This window comes from Larimichthys crocea, chromosome XIX, assembly GCF_000972845.2.
Source record: "Larimichthys crocea isolate SSNF chromosome XIX, L_crocea_2.0, whole genome shotgun sequence".
NCBI classification, from domain to species: Eukaryota; Metazoa; Chordata; class Actinopteri; family Sciaenidae; genus Larimichthys; species Larimichthys crocea.
Window position 1 is genome coordinate 13,334,489 of NC_040029.1, and position 20,903 is coordinate 13,355,391.

The 20,903-nt window shown below is 45.2% G+C and overlaps 3 protein-coding genes and 1 pseudogene across 4 annotated transcripts in view; 3 read left to right on the forward strand and 1 right to left on the reverse strand.

Moving 5' to 3' along the window:
- LOC109138471 (NACHT, LRR and PYD domains-containing protein 3-like) overlaps positions 1 to 6,240 on the reverse strand; it is a 24,586-nt pseudogene extending 18,346 nt beyond the window's left edge.
- LOC113748323 (zinc finger protein OZF-like) lies at positions 2,157 to 5,573 on the forward strand. 2 transcript variants are annotated; one of them, XM_027291722.1, is made up of 2 exons: positions 2,157 to 2,434; positions 2,660 to 5,573. In XM_027291722.1, exons 1-2 carry the CDS (start codon positions 2,308 to 2,310, stop codon positions 4,060 to 4,062), a joined length of 1,530 nt encoding a protein of 509 aa, XP_027147523.1. In that variant the 5' UTR covers positions 2,157 to 2,307; the 3' UTR covers positions 4,063 to 5,573. The 2 variants fall into 2 exon arrangements, with proteins under 2 accessions (XP_027147523.1, XP_027147524.1); XM_027291723.1 differs by having other exon boundaries at positions 2,158 to 2,350.
- Positions 6,241 to 6,969: 729 nt separating the features above from the next.
- On the forward strand, positions 6,970 to 14,785 carry LOC113748321 (oocyte zinc finger protein XlCOF6-like). Its single transcript, XM_027291714.1, has 2 exons — positions 6,970 to 7,081; positions 11,307 to 14,785. The coding sequence occupies exons 1-2, from the start codon at positions 7,060 to 7,062 to the stop codon at positions 13,766 to 13,768; spliced, it is 2,484 nt and encodes an 827-aa protein (XP_027147515.1). The 5' UTR covers positions 6,970 to 7,059; the 3' UTR covers positions 13,769 to 14,785.
- A 2,143-nt stretch (positions 14,786 to 16,928) lies between these two features.
- LOC113748353 (zinc finger protein 665-like) overlaps positions 16,929 to 20,903 on the forward strand; it is a 24,184-nt gene continuing 20,209 nt past the window's right edge. Inside the window, exon 1 of the mRNA XM_027291837.1 lies at positions 16,929 to 17,257. Coding sequence (XP_027147638.1) covers positions 17,236 to 17,257 — 22 coding nt within the window. The 5' untranslated portion in view covers positions 16,929 to 17,235. The remainder of the gene's footprint in view (positions 17,258 to 20,903) is intronic.

Here is a 20,903-nt window from a genome sequence, read left to right on the forward strand (position 1 = left end):
CTGATAAACTTCTTTGTTTGAAATTAACGAGGTCACCCTTTGACCGGTCACTCTTGAAGGACACACAGCTGGGTTCAAGTCCAGGTCCAGGTCCAGCAGAGTCTGGTCTCTGATGGATCCTGACAGAAAAACAAATGAAGTTTATGTTTAGTTTATCTTCATCCATGAAAATACTTTATATAAATACTAAACAATTAAAAGCGAATAACTTACTTTTTGGCTGATAAACTTCTTTGTTTGAAATTAACGAGGTCACCCTTTGACCGGTCACTCTTGAAGGACACACAGCTGGGTTCAGGTCCAGGTTCAACAGATGCTAGTCTCCCATAGACCCTGTCAACACAGCAAGGATCAGTGAAACATGAAGCTGAATGATTTCAGTCTGTCTATCATGGCTTTATGTTCACATCAAATCTTGGACCAAACCAGGACTAAATGACTGATTTCTGAGCAGATCTGACTCTTATTGACAGACAACAAACTGAACTGTCGGGTACATCAGCACCGACACTGTTGGCCTGGATTCTGACGTTTGCATTACTGGACTCACCACAAACATCCCGACTGTTACTCAGACTGCTGAAGACTCAGATTATCCTCAGCTGAACTTTACAATGGATTTTTACACAGAGCCAGGACTTTGGACTTTGTCCACCATCACTTCCATTGAAGTCACATTAGGAAGAGATGTGTTCAGGGCCAGTGTGCACAGGAGGAACAATTACAGCCACCAACAACTCTTTAAATATGGACATGTCAGTGTTTAGGGACATACATGAAACAATGTGGAGCTGTCCTTTAATACTAACTGTTCAGACTGTGGACATAATATCCTCAGAAATACAATTGGCCTGAGGTTCTGGAGGTTCTGGTCCCTCTTTGTGAGGAACAGGGACAAATATCAGCAGTGTGCAACATGAGGAGGGAAATATGAACATTTCAGCTCAGACTGTTCAGCTAGATTTACAGACAACTACTTACTTTTTGTCTGATAAACTTCTTTGTTTGAAATTAACAAGGTCACCCTTTGACCGGTCACTCTTGAAGGACACACAGCTGGGTTCAAGTCCAGGTCCAGGTCCAGCAGAGTCTGGTCTCTGATGGATCCTGACAGAAAAACAGTTGAAGTTCATGTTTAGTAAAAGTCTCCCTCCCATTTGAGGTCAGACTGTCTAACAATCATTTCAGGCTGAAAACTATTTAAGTAATAATGAACTCCTTTGACTGCTCATAACTTACTTTTTGTCTGATAAACTTCTTTGTTTGAAATTAATGAGGTCACCCTTTGACCGGTCACTCTTGAAGGACACACAGCTGGGTTCAGATACAGGTTCAGGTCCAACACAGTCTGGTCTCTGATGGATCCTGACAGAAAAACAAATGAAGTTTATGTTTAGTTTATCTTCATCCATGAAAATACTTTATATAAATACTAAACAATTAAAAGTGAATAACTTACTTTTTGTCTGATAAACTTCTTTGTTTGAAATTAACGAGGTCACCCTTTGACCGGTCACTCTTGAAGGACACACAGCTGGGTTCAGGTTCAGGTCCAGGTCCAGGTCCAGGTCCAGCAGAGTCTGGTCTCAGAGTGTGTTGTGGGCTTCAACAGAACACACACAGAGCTTTGAGTGTGAATAATGATGGTGGAGTGATTTGAGTGCTGAGCTGTGACATGGAGAAGAGTCGTGGACAGTTCCTCATCTCACCTCTGAGCTTTGGTCTGGCTGTCATGTTCCCCACACAGAGAGCTTTTAGAGGGAGGGACTCCCTCCTCTCTGTCCTCACTCTGATTCATGCTGCTCAACTCACATCAGCTCACACACACTTTGATCTGGAGAGGAAACACAAATCATTCATGTGCACATGGACTCAGATCATCCTGTCATCATGCATCAGCTGCTGTACTTCTACTGTCAGTCCACTAGATGGCGCCATGAAGCTGCAGATGGACCGTTTCCATTCACACAGATGTGATTTGTGACAGCTGACAGGATGTAAACAAAGATCAGCTGTTCATTAATAGTTCAGCTCATTCTTACTGTAACGGATCAGACTGACTAAAGATGAACTGAAAGAATCAAAGTGTTCAGCTCACAAAGAAGAACATTCAAACTGTCTCTGCATTTAAGATGTAAAAGGTTTGTCGCTTTTATTTTGAAAATCTGCAAAGAAGCTGCGCCGGAAGCAGACGTACTTCCTGTGTGCGCGCAGTGTTTTGGTCAGCAGCTCCGGTAGAAACAAAGAGTGACGTAGGAACAGCTGATCCTTCATGCTAAGGAAGTTAGCCTGTGTGAATCAGTCCAGATGTCTCACAGCCTGCAGGAAGCTGATCTGAAGCCTGAAGCAGGTTTGACCCTTTACTGCTTCTTCTCACTGTCAGGCCTGCGGGCCAGAACCAGAACCAGGTGTGTCAAAGTACACACAGACAGAGGCAAGTCTATCATATGTCTATATATGGACACATCTCTGTATGTTTAAATGGACATCTGCTTTGTGCAGCAGGCTGTGTACAGAGCAGTATATATAACATGATGAGTGATGATATTCACACAGGTGTAACTGACGTGAGCACACCTGGTCCAGCTCGTCAACATCAGCGGTTTCAATGTTGAAGTTCATTTACTAAAACGTGTCCGTGCTTCATGTTTCTCCACAGACGTCCAGCAGCTGGTGGTGACCAAAGAAGAAGATGACCCCCTCAGTCTAGACCAGGACGACCCACCAGAACCCACACACATTAAAGAAGAACAAGAGGAGGTCTGGACCAGCAGAACGCAGCTTCAAGGCCTGGACCAGGCTGATATCATCAAGTTCACGTTCTTTCCTGTCGCTGTGAAGAGTGAAGAAGACAATGAAGAAGAAGAAGATGAAGAGAAACCTCAGTCCTCACAGCTTCATCAGAGACAAACTGAAGACATGAAACCAGAAACTGATAGAGAGGACTGTGGAGGACCAGAACCAGACAGAGACTCAGATCCAGATCATCACGATGAGACTTCACACTCCTCTGAACCTGAGACTGATGACAGTTGTGAATGGGAGACCAGAGAACCTCCCCAGGACGATGAAGAACCTGGAAGTGATCTGGACTGTAACACTGTAAAAACATCTGCAAGCTTTGAACATGACGGACATCTGCAGAAACACGACGAGGTCCAAACAGGTGGGAAACCCTTTAAATGTTCCGTTTGTGGTAAAACATACCACTGGAAGAAATCTTTAACAGCTCACATGAAACTTCACACTGAAGAAAAACGCTTCAGCTGCTCAGTTTGTGGTAAAAAATACCACTGGAAGAACTCGTTGATGGCTCACATGAGGCTCCATTCAGAAGAAAAACGCTTCAGCTGCTCAGTTTGTAGTAAAAGATACCACTGGGAGAAATCCTTAATGGTTCACATGAGACTTCATTCAGAAGAAAAACGCTTCAGCTGCTCGGTTTGTCAGGAAACGTTTCAACAGAAAGAACATGTGAAGATGCACATGAGAGTCCACGCACAGGAGAAATCCTTCAGTTGTTCGGTCTGTGGTAAAACATTTGCACGAAGCTCAACGCTGAACTCACACCAAAGAGTCCACACAGGAGAGAAACCGTTCAGCTGCTCAGTCTGTAAAGCAAGCTTCAGTCACAGCCGCAACTTGTTCCAACACATGAGGATCCACACAGGTGAGAAACCCTTCAGGTGTTCAATGTGTGGGATAAGATTCGCACAAAAACAACATCTGAGACAACACACGAGAACCCACACAGGAGAAAAGCCCTTCAGCTGTTCCTTCTGTGGGAAAGGATTCGCACAAAACTCAGCTCTGACGTCGCATTTAAGAGTTCACACTGGAGAAAAACCGTTCAGCTGCTCAGTCTGTAAATCGAGTTTCAGCGTCAGGAGTAATTTGTCTACACACATGAGGATCCACACAGGAGAGAAACCGTTCAGCTGCTCAGTGTGTGGGAAAACATTCGGACATGGAGGGAATCTGAGACAGCACATGAGAGTCCACAGGGAGGAGAAGCCGGTCAGAAAACACAAGTGTGCTGGCGAGACCAGCTTGAGCAAATGAAGCGGCAGAGTTTGACGCTTTACGTGCTCAATGACTGTAAAATATCCATTTTTAGGTGATCTGAAGGTGAAGCATTAACTTTACTGTAAATATGGACTCGGCTCTGAACACTGAGCTTCTGATCTTCATGTTCATGGGTTCAGGACATTTCTGTGGACCAATCAGCTGACAGAGTGAGATGATGACTGGACAACACAGCTCCACTGTAAAAAGACAAACAATGATTGAACCAGATGCTACACCACAGATCCTCATCAGGACTGAACCCACATCCTCAGAACATCTGACCGGCCCTCAAACATCCTGACCTGTTGGATCATCTTCAGAGGTCTGAGGAGCAAAACAATAAGAATGACTCATTTTATCTGAACGTTGATTCTTCTGCAGTCACGAGAACTCTTATGAGTTATAAAGTCTTTGGTTGGGGCAGTATCATGTGACCCCTCCTCACATGAACTGAAGCAGAAGCAGACCTGGGTCATGTTTGTTAGAACAGATACCGAGGACAGTTTATGACTCAGCTAAACTCAAAACATAATAATAAAACATATTTGTTCCAGTCAAAACATTTGGTCTAACTGTAACATGTATTGTAACCCTGAAAACTATGAATTCACTCACATGTTTGATATTTGAAAAAAGTGTCAAAATCTCCAGATAAATGTATCTTCAGGATTTATGTCAGAAAATCTCTTTAAGTGTTTTAATGACGAGAAAGAGAAGAGACACTTTACATCAGCCAATCAACATCAAAACACATTCACAAAGTGATCAGAGTGATCCACATTATCATCCAGAACCTCCAGAACCTTAGACTGTATCTATGAGGATATTATCTGTAAGAACAATGTGAATATTCATAATATTTATCATCCCAAACTTTACAAACAGAGCTGCAACATATGATGTCATCCAAGAATTTCACAGATAATCCAAAAACACTGTTAATGTGAAAACCCTGAACTGAAGAACTAAATGCATTCTGGGGATTTATGGGCGCCAAGACAAAATGAAGCTCTGTGTCTTTAAATCTTCATATTTATCTTTAAATATTTAAATTCAGAGAAGAGTCGAACACAGACACAGGATAGTTCACATGTTCTGTTTCTTTGGGGGTCCCTGATGGCTGAGGGGTTCTAAACAAACACTAAGTTCTGTTACACTCTGGGCTGGTTCTGGTCCATCTAAAAGGACTTTGAAGCTTCTGGGACAGTTGAGACCTGGACTGTGTTAAAGGGTCTTCTGTGAAACCAGCTCATTCTCAGTGTTGGAAGGTTTCTGTATGTGAGCACTCAACACTTCATCCATGCACTTAAAGGTCCAGTGTGCAGAATTTTGGAGCATCTAGTGGTGTAATCGCTGCATTGCACTCTCCTCACGTCACCCTCACCTTCTCAGTGTAAAGGAGAAACAACAGTTCAAAAGGTCCTGTCTGCAGTCAGTATTTAGTTTAGTCTGTAGAAACACAGTGTTTCAGTATGACGGCCTCCATGGAAGAGGACCCGTTCCTACTGTAGATATAAAAGGAGAATTTTGAAGTAACAAAAACAAAAAGATTTTCAGGTGATTCTACATGCATGAAAACATAGTTATGAATATTATATTCCATGTCTGCCTTATTGTGAAAATAAAGGCCCCAAATCTGACACACTGCACCTTTAAGTTCAGAGTATAATCAGTTCAAACATCAACCTGAGCCAAGTTGATCCGGTTGGACCAGTCCAGACACATTTTTCACTGATCATGTGAGCTCAGGTTACAATCAAACTGCTGCTGACTCTACTGGAGAGACAGCAACACTATGACATGTACGTCTTTGTGAAATCATTGTCTTTAACTCAGAGAGAAAGTCAACAACATATCAATCATAGATATTCTGATCAACCAATCAGCATGAAGAAACATTTGTCCTGTCCAGGTAAACAGTGATACCGCACACTGTGATCAAAGTGATCCTGATGATCAAAACTGACACCTTCTCTGGTAGGATTCTCACCTGCTGAACTCACCTCAGGTCACTTACAGACACTTTCCACCTTCAGGTGTGGAGGAAACACTGGGAGAGAAGAAGCTGCTCATTTCTTCCTCGTCAGTCCTGGTGTCTGTGTGCATCTGATCTGAGGACGCCGTCACACCCTCAGAACTGCAAGTCCAAGTCTAAAGAAAGACATGAGAGTGACGTCAAAACCAGTCGAACCTGTGGCAGAAAGCAGGTGGGTGTCAGAGAAATCACATGATCACAGATGTAGTTTCTACTACCTGTCCACTAGATGTGCTATCTAACCATGTACTGAACTAAAGATCAGCACTGAAAGATGGAGTGAAGCAGCAGTGTGCATCACATTGGTACACGAATATATTTTAAACATGTTGGTTCTTCACTCTGTTCATCATCCTGGTTCTTAACAAAAGATGGACCAGAACCTTAGAACCTCAGCTGCCACAGATGAATGAAATGAATGGTCTGAGTCCTGTTCTATCCATAAAGCTTGATGTTATCACTTCTAACTGAGGGAGATGACTGAGGTCCAGTCCAGGTGTGGTTCACCTGACTGTGACAAATCATAATAATAATAATTAATAAATCATAATAATTTATGACCGAACTTTGTGACGTTTTAATATTTATTTAAACTAAAGATCTGAATGTTTTTATTCGATTTATTTATTAACATGTGACTGCTTTTATTTTGAAATCCAGCGAAGACGCGTCACCGGAAGTGCGTGTGCTTCCTGTGGCTAACATGCTAACGTGTCCGTGTCTCGAGCGGTCCCGTCAGGTCCAATGGGAGTGAAGCAGCAGAGCCTGCACGTGAGGACACACCTGAGGAAGAGGAAACTTTCGGAAAGTTTCCCCGCGACACAGATAGAGACAAGAGACTTTGTGACGTGGAAAGCTGATCGCTTTGTCTCAACATGGCTACAAGCTACGGAAGTTAGCTCAGCCTGCTAACCGGAAGTAGCCTGCTGGACGTCAGTTTGTGTCCAACTGTCCAAATGTCTCAGAAAGTCCAGGAAGGTGAGACTGTCTCCTGTCTGTCTGTCTGTCTGTCTGTCTGTCTGTCTGTCTGTCTCCTGTTTGTCCTGTCTCCTGTTCTGTCTGTCGTCTGTTGTCTGTTGTCTGTCTCCTGTTTGTCTGTCCTGTCTCTGTCTGTCGTCTGGTCTCTGTTTGTCTTGTCTCCGTGTTGCTGTCTGCTGTTCGTTCTGTCCTGTCGTCTGTTTGTCTGTCTCGTTTGTCTGTCTGTCTCCTGTCTGTCTGTCTGTCTCCTTGTCTGTCTCCTGTTGTTCTGTCTCCTGTTCTGTTGTCCGTTCTGTCTGTCTGTTTGTCTGTTCCTGTTTTGTTGTCGTCTCTGTCTGTCTGTCTGTCTGTCTGTCTGTCTGTCCGTCTGTTGTCTGTTTGTCTGTCTCCTGTTTGCTGTCTCCTGTGTCTGTCTTGTCTGTCTGTCGTCTGTCTGTCTGTCTGTCTGTCTGTTCTGTCTGTCTCCTGTTGTCGTCCTGTCGTCTGTCTCCTGTGTCTGTCTCCTGTCTGTCTGTCTCCTGTTTGTCTGTCTGTCTCCTGTCTGTCTGTCTGTCTGTCCGTTTTGTCTGTCTCCTGTTTGTCTGTCTCCTGTCTGTCTGTCTCCTGTCTCTCTGTCTGTCTCTGTCTGTCTGTCTGTCTGTCTCCTGTCTGTCTGTCTCTGTTTGTCTGTCTGTCTCCTGTCTGTCTGTCTCCTGTTTGTCTGTCTGTCTGTCTGTCTGTCTGTCTCCTGTTTGTCTGTCGTCTGTCTGTCTCCTGTCTGTCTGTCTGTCTCCTGTTTGTCTGTCTGCCTGTCTCCTGTCTGTCTGTCTCCTGTCACGCTGTTTGCTCTGTCTCCCTGTTTGACTGTCTCCTGTCAGCTGTTGACTGTCTCCTGTCAGCTGTTGTTGTCTCCTGTCAGCTGTTTGTCTGTCCCCTGTCAGCTGTTTGTTCTGTCTCCTGTCATCAGCGTTTGACTGTCTCCTGTCAGCTGTTTGTCTGTCTCCTGTCAGCTGTTGACTGTCTCCTGTCAGCTGTTTGTCTGTCTCCTGTCAGCTGTTTGTCAGCTTGCTTGACTGTCTCCTGTCTCCCTGTTTGTCTGTCTCCTGTCAGCTGTTTGTCTGTCTCCGTTAGCTGTTGACTGTCTCCTGTCAGCTGTTTGTCTGTCTCCTGTCAGCTGTTGACTGTCTCCTGTAGCTGTTTGTCAGCTGTTTGTCTGTCTCCTGTCAGCTGTTTTGACTGTCTCCTGTCGTGTTTTCTGTCTACCTGTCAGCTGTTGACTGTCTCCTGTCAGCTGTTGTCTGTCTCCTGTCAGCTGTTTGTCTGTCTCCTGTCACTGTTTGTCAGCTTTTGTCTTCTTCTGTCAGCTGTTGACTGTCTCCTGTCAGCTGTTATCTGTCTCCTGTCAGCTGTTTGTCAGTGTCTGACTGTTCTGTCAGCTGTTATCTGTCTCCTGTCAGCTGTCTGTCAGCTGTTGTCTGTCTCCTGTCAGCTGTTTGTCTGTCTCCTGTCAGTGTTTGTCAGCTGTTTGTCTGTCTCCTGTCAGCTGTTTGTCATGCTGTCTCCTGTCAGCTGTTGTTGTGTTTTTACTTTGTTTTTCCTCTGTTTGTTGTCTCTCTGTTTTGCTTTGTGTCTTGTAGTTTTTGTTTTTATGTTTTGTTGTTTGTTGCTCTTCCTGTCCTGTTCAGCTGTTGTCTGTCTCCTGTCTGTCGGTTCTGTCAGCTGTTGACTCTCCTGTCAGCTTTTGTCTGTCTCCTGTCAGCTGTTTGTCAGCTTTTGTCTTGTTCTGTCTTCCTGTCAGCTGTTTGTCAGCTGTTGACTGTCTCCTGTCTTTTTCAGCTGTGTGTCTGTCTCCTGTCAGCTCTTGTTGTTTCTGTTTTGTCTGTCTCCTTTGTCAGCTGTTTGTCTGTCTCCTGTCAGCTGTTTTCTGTCAGCTGTTGGCTGTCTCCTGTTCACTGTTTGTCTGTCTCCTGTCAGCTTGCGTTGTTTTTGTCTGTCTCCTGTCAGCTGTGATGTTCTGTTCCTGTTTGCTGTCTCTGCCAGCCTGTTGACTGTCTCCTGTCAGCTGTTTGTTGCTCTTCCTTCAGCTGTGTGTCACTGTCAGCTGTTTTGTCAGCTGTTTGTCTGTCTCCTGTCAGCTGTGTACTGTCTCGTCAGCTGTTGACTGTCTCCTGTCAGCTGTTGACTGTCTCCTGTCAGCTGTCTGTGTCTGTCTCCTGTCAGCTGTTTGTCTGTCTCCTGTCAGCTGTTTGTCAGCTGTTTGTTCTGTCTCCTGTCAGCTGTTTTTCAGCTGTTGGCACTGTTCTCCTGTCAGCTGTTGTCTGTCTCCTGTCAGCTGTTTTTCAGCTGTTGTTTGTCTTCTGTCTCCTGTCAGCTGTTTGTCATCTGTTGATGTTCTCCTGTCAGTGTTGTCTGTCTCCTCAGCTGTGTCAGCTGTTTGTCTGTCTCCGTCAGCTGTTTGTCAGCTGTTTGTCACTGTCTCCTGGTCAGTGTTTGTCAGCTGTTCTGTGCCGTCTCTGTCAGCTGTTGAGCTGTCTCCTTGTCCGCTGTTGTCTGTCTTCCTGTCAGCTGTTTTGTCAGCTTGTTTGTCTGTGTCCTTGTCAGCTGTTTGTCAGCTGTTTTGACTGTCTCCTGTCAGCTGTTGTCTGTCTCCTGTCAGCTGTTTGTCTGTCTCCTGTCAGCTGTTTGTCAGCTGTTTGTCTGTCTCCTGTCAGCTGTTTGTCAGCTGTTGACTGTCTCCTGTCAGCTGTTGTCTGTCTCCTGTCAGCTGTTTGTCAGCTGTTTGTCTGTCTCCTGTCAGCTGTTTGTCTGTCTCCTGTCAGCTGTTTGTCTGTCTCCTGTCAGCTGTTTGTCTGTCTCCTGTCAGCTGTTTGTCTGTCTCCTGTCAGCTGTTGTCTGTCTCCTGTCAGCTGTTTGTCTGTCTCCTGTCAGCTGTTTGTCAGCTGTTTGTCTGTCTCCTGTCAGCTGTTTGTCAGCTGTTTGTCTGTCTCCTGTCAGCTGTTTGTCAGCTGCTTGTCTGTCTCCTGTCAGCTGTTGACTGTCTCCTGTCAGCTGTTTGTCTGTCTCCTGTCAGCTGTATTAATAGATTGTAAACAGGTGTTTATGTTGTATTTGTTGATTTATGTAAATATTTATGATTGATTTATATTAATGAAAATATAAAAACACCTATTTATGGTTTAACCGAACTGGGACTAATAAGATTTGTATAAAAGGAAGATTGTTTGAGTCTTGAGAGTTGTGGACAATCAGAGGTTGTTGGAGAGTCTTGGTTGAATGGATGGATTGTTGATTGGTTGGTTGGTTGGTTGGTTGGATTGTTGGTTGGTTAGTTGATTGGTTGGTTAATTGGTTGGATTGTTTGTTGGTTAATTGGTTGGTTGGATTGTTGGTTGGTTAGTTGATTGGTTGGTTAATTGGCTGGTTGGATTGTTGGTTAATTGGTTGGTTGGTTGGTTGGTTGTTGGTTGTTGGTTAATTGGTTGGTTGGATTGTTGGTTGGTTAGTTGATTGGTTGGTTAATTGGTTGGTTGGATTGTTGATTGGTTGGTTGGATTGTTAGTTGGTTGGTTGGTTGGATTGTTGGTTCTTTGGTTGGTTGGATTGTTGGTTGGTTGGTTGGTTGGATTGTTGGTTGGTTAGTTGGTTGGTTGGTTGGTTGGTTGGTTGGTTGGTTGGTTGAATGGATGGATTGTTGATTGGTTGGTTGGTTGGTTCGTTGTATGACTGGATTGTTGGTTTGTTGGTTGGTAGTTTGATTGGTTGCTTGGTTAATTGGTTGGTTGGTTGGTTGGGTTGTTGGTTGGTTAGTTGATTGGTTGGATTGTTGGTTGGTTGGTTGATTGGTTGGTTGGTTGGTTGGTTGGATTGTTGGTTGGTTAGTTGATTGGTTGGTTAATTGGTTGGTTGGATTGTTGCTTGGTTGGATTGTTGGTTGGTTGGTTGGATTGTTGGTTGGTCGGTCAATTGGTTGGTTGGTTAGTTGATTGGTTGGTTAATTGGTTGGTTGGATTGTTGCTTGGTTGTTGGTTGGTTGGTTGGTTGGATTGTTGGTTGGTTGGATTGTTGGTTGGTCGGTTGGTCGGTCAATTGGTTGGTTGGATTGTTGGTTGGTTGCTTAGGTTGTTATACTATTGGTAAAGTGATTGTTTTTTTCTGGTATGTGTTTTAATAAGGACACTGCCTGTTGCTCTGACAACAAGAAAGTTCAGTTTTCTAAAACATGTCTGTGTTTCATGTTTCTCCACAGACGTCCAGCAGCTGGTGGTGACCAAAGAAGAAGATGACTCCCTCAGCCTGGACCAGGATGACCCACCAGAACCCCCACACATTAAAGAAGAACAGGAGGACTTCTGGACCAGCAGAGCGCAGCCTCAAGGCCTGGACGAGGCTGATATCATCAAGTTCACGTTCTTTCCTGTCGCTGTGAAGAGTGAAGAAGATGATGAAGAAGAAGAAGAAGAAGATGAAGAGAAACCTCAGTCCTCACAGCTTTATCAGAGACAAACTGAAGACATGAAACCAGAAACTGATAGAGAGGACTGTGGAGGACCAGAACCAGACAGGGACTCAGATCTAGATCATCATTTACAATCCGATAGTGATGATGAGACTTCAAGCTCCTCTGAGTCTGACAGTGATCACTGGAAGAAGAGCAGTGGACATCAGTCAGGTTTGAACTTTGTGAAAAATAACCGTGGATGTGATCGAGATGAGAAACCGTTCAGCTGTTCTGAGTGCGGGAAAAGATTCAGCCAGTCGTACAACCTGAACAGACACATGAGGATCCACACCGGAGAGAAACCGTTCAGCTGCTCGTTCTGCGGGAAAGAGTTCATCCAAAAGATAAACATGAAGCGTCACATGGGACGACATCTGGGGCAGAAACAAAACAGCTGTAGAGTTTGTGGCCAAAGATTCAGTCGACTTTATCAGCTCAAAACTCATCAGTGTGTCGGCGGACAGTCATTACAGCTTCATCGAAGGCGAACAGAAAGCAACAGAGATGAAGAACGTTTGCAAACCTTTGGAGAACCAGACGCAAACTTTAATCCAGACTCTGATGATGGCACTTCATCAGTGTCTGAGACTGATGACAGCTGTGACTGGGAGAGCAGAGAAAGTCAGTCAGGTTCAAACTTGAAAAATAGAAGTGAGAAATCGTTCAGCTGCGCTGAGTGTGGAAAAAGATTCAGCCAGTCGTACAACCTGAACCGACACATGAGGATCCACACCGGAGAGAAACCCTTCAGCTGCTCGGTGTGTGGGAAAACATTCACTCAGAAAATAACTCTGACCCGTCACATGGGACGACACACGGGAGAAAAACTGTTCAGCTGCAGCGTTTGTGACCGTAGATTCACACGACTTTATCAGCTCAAGAACCATCAGTGTGTCGGCCATCAGTCCTCACTGCTTATAGAGGCTCATGATGAACCAGAACCAGAACCAGATGGGCTCTTTAATCCAGATACTGATGATGACACTTCAGACTCCTCTGAATCTGAGAGTGATGACAGCGATGATTCGGACGACACCAGTGAACCTGAAAGTGATCTGGACGGTAACACTGGAGAAACTTCAGATAGCTCGTCTGAAGGTGGGACAAGTTTTGAACATCTACAGAAACATGACGAGGTCCAAACCGGAGGGAAACTCTTCAAATGTTCAGTTTGTGGTAAAACATACCACTGGAAGAAAACCCTGACGGCTCACATGAAACTTCACACTGAAGGGAAACCGTTCAGCTGCACGGTTTGTAAAAAGACATTTCAACAGAACGGAGACGTCGTGAGACACATGAGGATCCACACCGGAGAGAAACCCTTCAGCTGCTCCTTCTGTGGAAAAGGATTCACACAAAGCTCGAGTCTGACCTCACACCTCAGAGTTCACACAGGAGAGAAACCCTTCAGCTGCTCAGTCTGTCAATCAAGTTTCAGTCGGCGAGATTATTTATCCCAACACATGAGGATCCACACCGGAGAGAAACCCTTCAGCTGCTCAGTCTGTGGGAAAGGGTTCACATTTAAGACTGACCTGAGACAACACCTGACCGTCCACTCAGGAGAGAAACCCTTCAGCTGCTCTGTCTGCGATAAAACCTTCACACAGAGCTCGACTTTGGCCTCGCACCTGAGAGTTCATGCACGAGAAAAGACTTTCTCATGCTCAGTCTGTCAAGCAAGCTTCAGTCGCAGGGAGAACTTGGCCCAACACATGAGTACCCACACTGGGGAGAAACCGTTCAGCTGCTCAGTGTGTGGGAAAGGATTTGATAGAACGTCAAATCTGAGACAACACCTGACTGTTCACGCAGAGGAGAAGCGCTTCAGCTGTTCAGTTTGTGGGAAAAGATTTGCTCTGCATGCGTCTCTGAGGCGACACTCGACTGTCCACACAGGAGAGAAACCTTTCAGCTGTTCGGTTTGTGGTAAAAGTTTTGGAGAGAAGGGAATCCTCAGACGACACCTGACTGTCCACACGGGGGAGAAACTCTTCAGCTGTTCAGTTTGTGGGAAAAGATTTGCACTGCGAGGAACTCTGAGACGGCACTTGATCGTCCACACGGGGGAGAAGCCGTTCAGCTGTTCGGTTTGTGGTAAAGCGTTCGGACAGAGGGTGACTCTGAGACGTCACATGACCGTCCACACGGGGGAGGCGGCGTTCAGTCACAGCGTGGATGTTGTCGACGGCAGAGGAGATCCATGAAGCTTCTGGACTCTGATCACATCAAATCAGTCATGAAGCCACGAGAACTTTGAACTGTTTGTATTCGCTGACGTGTTCTGAAGTATTTAATGTCTCTACAGTGTTAAAGGACCCGTGTGTAGCATGTGGCTGCTAAGTGCAGTCCTTTAACCTCACCCTCTTGTTCTCTTGATCCTGGCATGAAGAAGTATGGTGACGAAAACACTCGGGGAAAAAACCTGAAAGGTCGAATCTAGAGTGACTTTTTAGTTTGTCCATCCTGGGCTCCTGTAGAAACATGTCTGTAGATATGAAGTCACAAAAACAGAACGACTTATTTTCAGCTGATTAAACACTAATAATAATTAAATACTCGTTAAATTAGCACTGACGAAAACGTTATGCATTTGCCGTTTCTGCCTTATTCTGCAAATTAGACAAAATTAGAATTCTTGATATTCAGCAGCTGATTTGTTGTTTTATGTTTTTCAAGCCTGTTCAGATGTCACGTGCATGTTTGTTGCTGTAATCTTTGTCTCATGTAAGTTTACTGCTGAAGCCTCAAAGACTCACAGGACTACAGGAGTTTCCATTGGGTCTATCAGGATTGGCTCAGGTTGGGTTCTGAAGGCTTACCTGACGTCACTGGGTCCAAACCTTTGGACCTATGAAGACCTCGTCAGACTCAGCAGCAGTGGTGACATGTTCTTCTCTGGGACACTGATAAATGTTGACGTGTTGCTGATTCAAACTTTTGGTCTGTGGTTTCACGTCACAGTCTGTCGAGTCTTCCTGCTTCTTTATTTTTAGACATTTAAACTCTGCTTAACATTTTCTTTGAGTTGAAAAAATCTTATCAGGTCATTTTGTTTGTAAAACATATTTAGATTTTTTTACTTTAGCGCAGTGACACGTTTCAGGATCAAAAGATTTTTTGTTTCCAGCTGACAGAAAAATTCTGCTATTAATCTGTTGTGAAGTAAAAATCGTTTGATGTGTCGATCTCTCCTAATAAGATCAAATTAAACACGACACTTGTTTCTGGTCTCATTTTTTTTGTCAGACGACAAAATGTTTATTCCAGCAGAGACGACGTCCTGAACAAAGATCTGTGAGACAAACCTTTTGTGTGCAGAGAGGAAGTCCTGCATGTTGAATCATTCAGCTGTCACTAATCACTATGCATCGATCATAATAATAAATGCGCCGGTCTGAGCTAATGTTCATGTTCATCACTGTAATGATGATGTGTGAATATCTACGAGTCACTGACAGATAAATGTTTGAGTATCAGAGGACCCTGTTTTAAAGTGGCATCGTCATCGATTCATCAAACAATGTTTTGTTCGTCGTCCACGTAAGTTATATTATATCATCACCTCCATCAGTGAACAGAGGGACTGCCGGGCTCTCTCTGCCCAGACTGAGGCTGTTTTCTGGGGGACAGTTCATGAGGAGTCTGTATGGAGGACTGAGCGTGTCACGTGACGTTAACGTTGCTGATTGAAGATAAATGTTTGTGATTCAGACAGGAAACATATTTTACTGTGTTTGTCAATGAAATCTTAGTTCAATCTGAACCTCGACTCTTCTACCTAAAAAATACAGACGCAGTTTAGACAAACTGTGAGTTCATGATGAAGATGATGATGAGGAAACAGCCAAACCAGCTGATCTGAGCAGGTCAATCACAGACCTGTCATGTCGATCACAGACCTGTCATGTCAATCACAGACCTGTCATGTTAATCACAGACCTGTCATGTTAATCACAGACCTGTCATGTTGATCACAGACCTGTCATGTCAATCACAGACCTGTCATGTCGATCACAGACCTGTCATGTCAATCACAGACCTGTCATGTTAATCACAGACCTGTCATATGTCAATCACAGACCTGTCATGTCGATCACAGACCTGTCATGTTAATCACAGACCTGTCATGTCGATCACAGACCTGTCATGTCGATCACAGACCTGTCATGTATCACAGACCTGTCATGTTGATCCAGACCTGTCATGTTGAGCACAGACCTGTCATGTTAATCACACAGACCGGTCATGTCAATTCACAGACCTGTCATGTTCACACAGACTGTCATGTAATCACAGACCTGTCATGTCAATCACAGACCTGTCATGTCAATCACAGACCTGTCATGTCAATCACAGACCTGTCATGTAATCACAGACCTGTCCATGTAATCACAGACCTGTCCATGTTAATCACAGACCTGTCATGTCAATCACAGACCTGTCATGTCAATCACAGACCTGTCATGTCGATCACAGACCTGTCATGTTAATCACAGACCTGTCATGTTAATCACAGACCTGTCATGTCAATCACAGACCTGTCATGTTAATCACAGACCTGTCATGTTAATCACAGACCTGTCATGTCAATCACAGACCTGTCATGTTAATCACAGACCTGTCATGTCAATCACAGACCTGTCATGTCAATCAAAGACCCTGTCATGTTAATCACAGACCTGTCATGTCAATCACAGACCTGTCATGTTAATCACAGACCTGTCATGTTAATCACAGACCTGTCATGTCAATCCATGAATCACAGACCTGTCATGTTAATCACAGACCTGTCTGTCAATCAGACCTGTCATGTTAATCACAGAACTTCTGTCAGCACAGACCTGTCTGTCAATCACAGACCTTCAGTCAATCACCCTGTCATTATCACAGACCTGTCATGTCAATCACAGACCTGTCAGGTCAATCACAGACCTGTCAGTCAATCACAGACCGGTCATGTAATCAAAGACCTGTCATGTATCACAGACCTGTCATGTCCATCACAGACCTGTCAATGTCAATCACAAGACCTGTCATGTCGATCAAAAGACCTTCATGATGTCATCAACACAGACCTGTTCAGGTCAATCACAGACCTGTCATGTCGATCACAGACCTGTCATGTCAATCACAGACCTGTCATGGTTAATCACAGACCGGTCATGTCAATCACAGACCTGTCATGTCAATCACAGACCTGTCATGTCAATCACAGACTGTCATTTAATCACAGACCGTCATGTTAATCACAGACCTGGTGACAGACTTTGTGACTTTTATTTATCATTATTTATTTATTTAAACTAAAGATCTGAATGTTTTTATTCGATTTATTTATTAACATGTGACCGCTTTTATTTTGAAATCCAGCGAAGAAGCGTCACCGGAAGTGCGTGTGCTTCCTGTGGCTAACATGCTAACGTGTCCGTGTCTCGAGCGGTCCCGTCAGGTCCAATGGGAGTGAAGCAGCAGAGCCTGCACGTGAGGACACACCTGAGGAAGAGGAAACTTTCGGAAAGTTTCCCCGCAGACACAGATAGAGACAAAGAGACTTTGTGACGTAGGAACAGCTGATCGCTTTGTCTCAACATGAGCTACAAGCTACGGAAGTTAGCTCAGCCTGCTAACCGGAAGTAGCCTGCTGGACGTCAGTTTGTGTCCAACTGTCCAAATGTCTCAGAAAGTCCAGGAAGGTGAGACTGTCTCCTGTCTGTCTGTCTGTCTGTCTGTCTGTCTGTCGTGCTGTCCTCTCTGTGTCTGTCTGTGTCTGTCTCCCTGTCAGCTGTTTGACGCTCCTGTCTCCGGTCTCCTGTCTGCTCCTTCAGCTGTTTGCTGCCTCTTCTCTCTGTCTCCTGTCAGCTGTTTGTCTGTCTCCTGTCAGCTGTCTCCTGTCCTCCTGTCAGCTGTTGTTTGTCTGTCTCCCTGTCAGCTGTCTCTCTGTCTCCTGTCAGCTGTTTGTCGGTCTCCCGTCAGCTGTTGTCTGTCTCCTGTCAGCTGTTTGTCTGTCTCCTGTCTGTCTGTCTCCTGTCAGCGTTTGTCTGTCCCTGTCAGCTGTCTGTCTGTCTCCTGTCTCCTGTTTGTCTGTCTCCTGTCAGCTGTGTCTGTCCTCAGCTGTTTGTCTCCTGTCTCCGTTGTTCTGTCTCTGCAGCTGTTTGACTGTCTCCTGTCTCCTGTTTGACTGTTCTCCTGTCTCCTGTTTGTCTGTCTCCTGTCAGCTGTCTGTCTGTCTCCTGTCTCCCTGTTTGACTGTCTCCTGTCTCCTGTTTGTCTGGCTCCTGTCTCCGTGTTGTCTGTCTCTGTCTCCTGTCTCCTGTTTGTCTGTCTCCTGTCAGCTGTTTGACTGGTCTCCTGTCTCCTGTTTGTCTGTCTCCTGTCTCCTGTGACTGTCCCCTGCTCCTGTTTGTCTGTCTCCTGTTTGTCTGTCTCCTGTCAGCGTCTGTCCTGTCTCCTGTTTGACTGCTCCTGTCCCTGTTGGTCTGTCTCCTGTCTCCTGTTTGTCTGTCTCCTGTCTCCTGTCTCCTGTTGTTCCTGTCTCCTGTCAGCTGTTTGACTGTCCTGTCTCCTGTTGACTGTCTCTGTCTCCTGTTTGACTGTCTCCTGTCTCCTGTTTGTCTGTCTCCTGTCAGCTGTTTGTCTGTCTCCTGTCTCCTGTTTGTCTGTCTCCTGTCAGCTGTTTGTCTGTCTCCTGTTCCCTGTTTGACGTCTCCGGTCTCCTGTTTGTCTGTCTCCTGTCTCCTGTTTGTCCTGTCCCTGTCAGCTGTCTGTCGTCTCCTGTTTGACTGTCTCCTGTCTCCGTTTGTCTGTCTCCTGTTCCTGTTTTGCTGTCCTTGTCAGCTGTTTGACTGTCTCCTGTCTCCTGTTGACTGTCTCCTGTCTTCTGTTTGTCTGTCTCCTGTCTCCTGTCAGCTGTTTGTCTGTCTCCTGTCAGCTGTTTGTCTGTCTCCTGTCTCCTGTTTGTCTGTCTCCTGTCAGCTGTTTGTCTGTCTCCTGTCTCCTGTTTGTCTGTCTCCTGTCAGCTGTTTGTCTGTCTCCTGTCTCCTTTTGACTGTCTCCTGTCTCCTGTTTGTCTGTCTCCTGTCTCCTGTTTGTCTGTCTCCTGTCTCCTGTTTGTCTGTCTCCTGTCAGCTGTCTGTCCTGTTCCTCTGTTACTGTCTCCTGGTCTCCTCTCCTGTTTGTCTTCTCCTGTCTCCTGTTTTGTCTGTCTCCTGTCAGCTGTTTGTCTGTCCTCTGTCTCCTGTTTGTCATTAGTCAGTATTCCTCCAGAGTCCAGCGTCAACAGTTTCCCATGTTCACAGGAAAGTTCATTTTCTAAAATGTGTCCGTGCTTCATGTTTCTCCACAGACGTCCAGCAGCTGGTGGTGACCAAAGAAGAATATGATCCTGTCAGTCTGGACCAGGACGACCCACCAAAGCTGCTCCACATTAAAGAAAGAACAGGAGGATTCTGGACCAACAGAGAGCAGCTTCAAGGCCTGGACCAGGCTGATATCAAGTTCACGTTCTTTCCTGTCGCTGTGAAGAGTGAAGAAGAAGAAGAAGAAGAAGATGAAGAGAAACCTCAGTCCTCACAGCTTCATCAGAGACAAACTGAAGACATGAAACCAGAAGCTGATGAAGAGGACTGTGGAGGACCAGAACCAGACAGGGACTCAGATCACATTTACAACCAGACATAGATGTTAAGACGTCCGCACAGCTCTGAACCTGAAAGTGACGACAGCTGGGATTGGGAGGACACCAGAGAACCTCCATCAGGTTTGAACTCTCCTCAGAACAATGAAGAACCTGGAGGAGATCTGGACTGTAACACTGTAAAAACATCTAGACGCTTTGAACACGACGGACATCTGCAGAAACACGAGTTGGTCCAAATGGGAGAGAAACCCTTCAAATGTTCAGTTTGTGGTAAAAGATACTCGAGAGAGGAGTCGTACACCGGCTCACATGAAGCTTCACTCGGAGGGAAAAACATTTCAGCTGCTCGTTCTGTAAGAAAACGTTCCAGCAGAGAGGAAACGTGGTGACGCACATAGGATCCACACGGGAGAGAAACCCTTCAGCTGCCCTTTCTGTGACAGGAAGTTTGCTCGAAGCTCGACGCTGACGTCACAACATGAGAGTCCACACGGGGAAGAAACCGTTATCTTCTTCTTCACTGATCATTCATCATCATCTCATCTTGTTTCTTCTCACTATCATCATCATCATCATGTTTGTTTCTTCTTCACTGATTTCATCACATCATCATCATCATCATGTTTGTTTCTTCTTCACTGATCCATCATTCATCATCATATTCATCATGTTTGTCTCTTCTTCACTGATCCTCATCATCCTCATCATCATGTTTGTTTCTCTATTCACTTCATCATCATCATCATCGTTTGGTTTCTTCTTCACTGATCATCATCATCATCATGTTTGTTTCTTCTTCACTGATCATTCATCATCATCATGTTTGTTTCTTCTTCACTGATCATCATCATCATCCTCATCTGTTTATTTTTCTCACATCTTCATCATTCATCATCTCTGTTTGTTCTTCTTCACTGATCCTTCATCATCAATCATGTTTGTCTCTACAGACCCATGAACCGTCGTTCACCGTGACGTCATCACGAATATTTACAGGTCGAGGTGAACTCAGTCTGATTTTAAGTTTGAATCCCACATGAAAGAGGGGTTCTGACAGGGAAGTCGATGATTCTTAATGTTCTCATCACTTTTAGATATTATTATAAAGAAAGCTCCAGCTGTTGAATGAGCTTCACTTCTAAAGACAAAACAAAGACGACATGAACTGCTTGACGAGGACTCCAGGTACACCTGCCTGAGCTGTCAGTCAGTTCTCCGTCACTTTGAGGTTTCATGCTGAAATATAAAAACAAACGCTCACGTTACTTCATGTGCGGTCGGCTTCATGTGCTCGCACTGCTCTGTGCAGCACACTTGTGTTTCTTCAGATATGAAGCTGAGTGAATCTCCTGTCGCATGCTGAGCAGCTGAACGGTTTCTCTCCGGTGTGGATTCTCGTGTGCCGCTCAGATTTCCTTTTTCTCGAACACGCCTTCCGCACACTGAGCAGCTGAACGGTTTCTCTCCGGTGGTGGACGCTCATGTGTCGCGTCAGAGTTCCCCGATCTCGAAACGCTTTATTAACAAACCGAGCAGCTGAACGGTTTCTTCCCCGTGTGGACGCTCAGGGTGTGGGTCAGGTGTTCCCGCCGTGCGAACGTTTTCCCGCACTCGGAGCAGCTGAAGGTTTCTCTCGGTTTGGATTCTCTGTGTTCGGACAGTTCCCGCCAACGCTGAAGTGGCTTTACACACTGAGCAGCTTG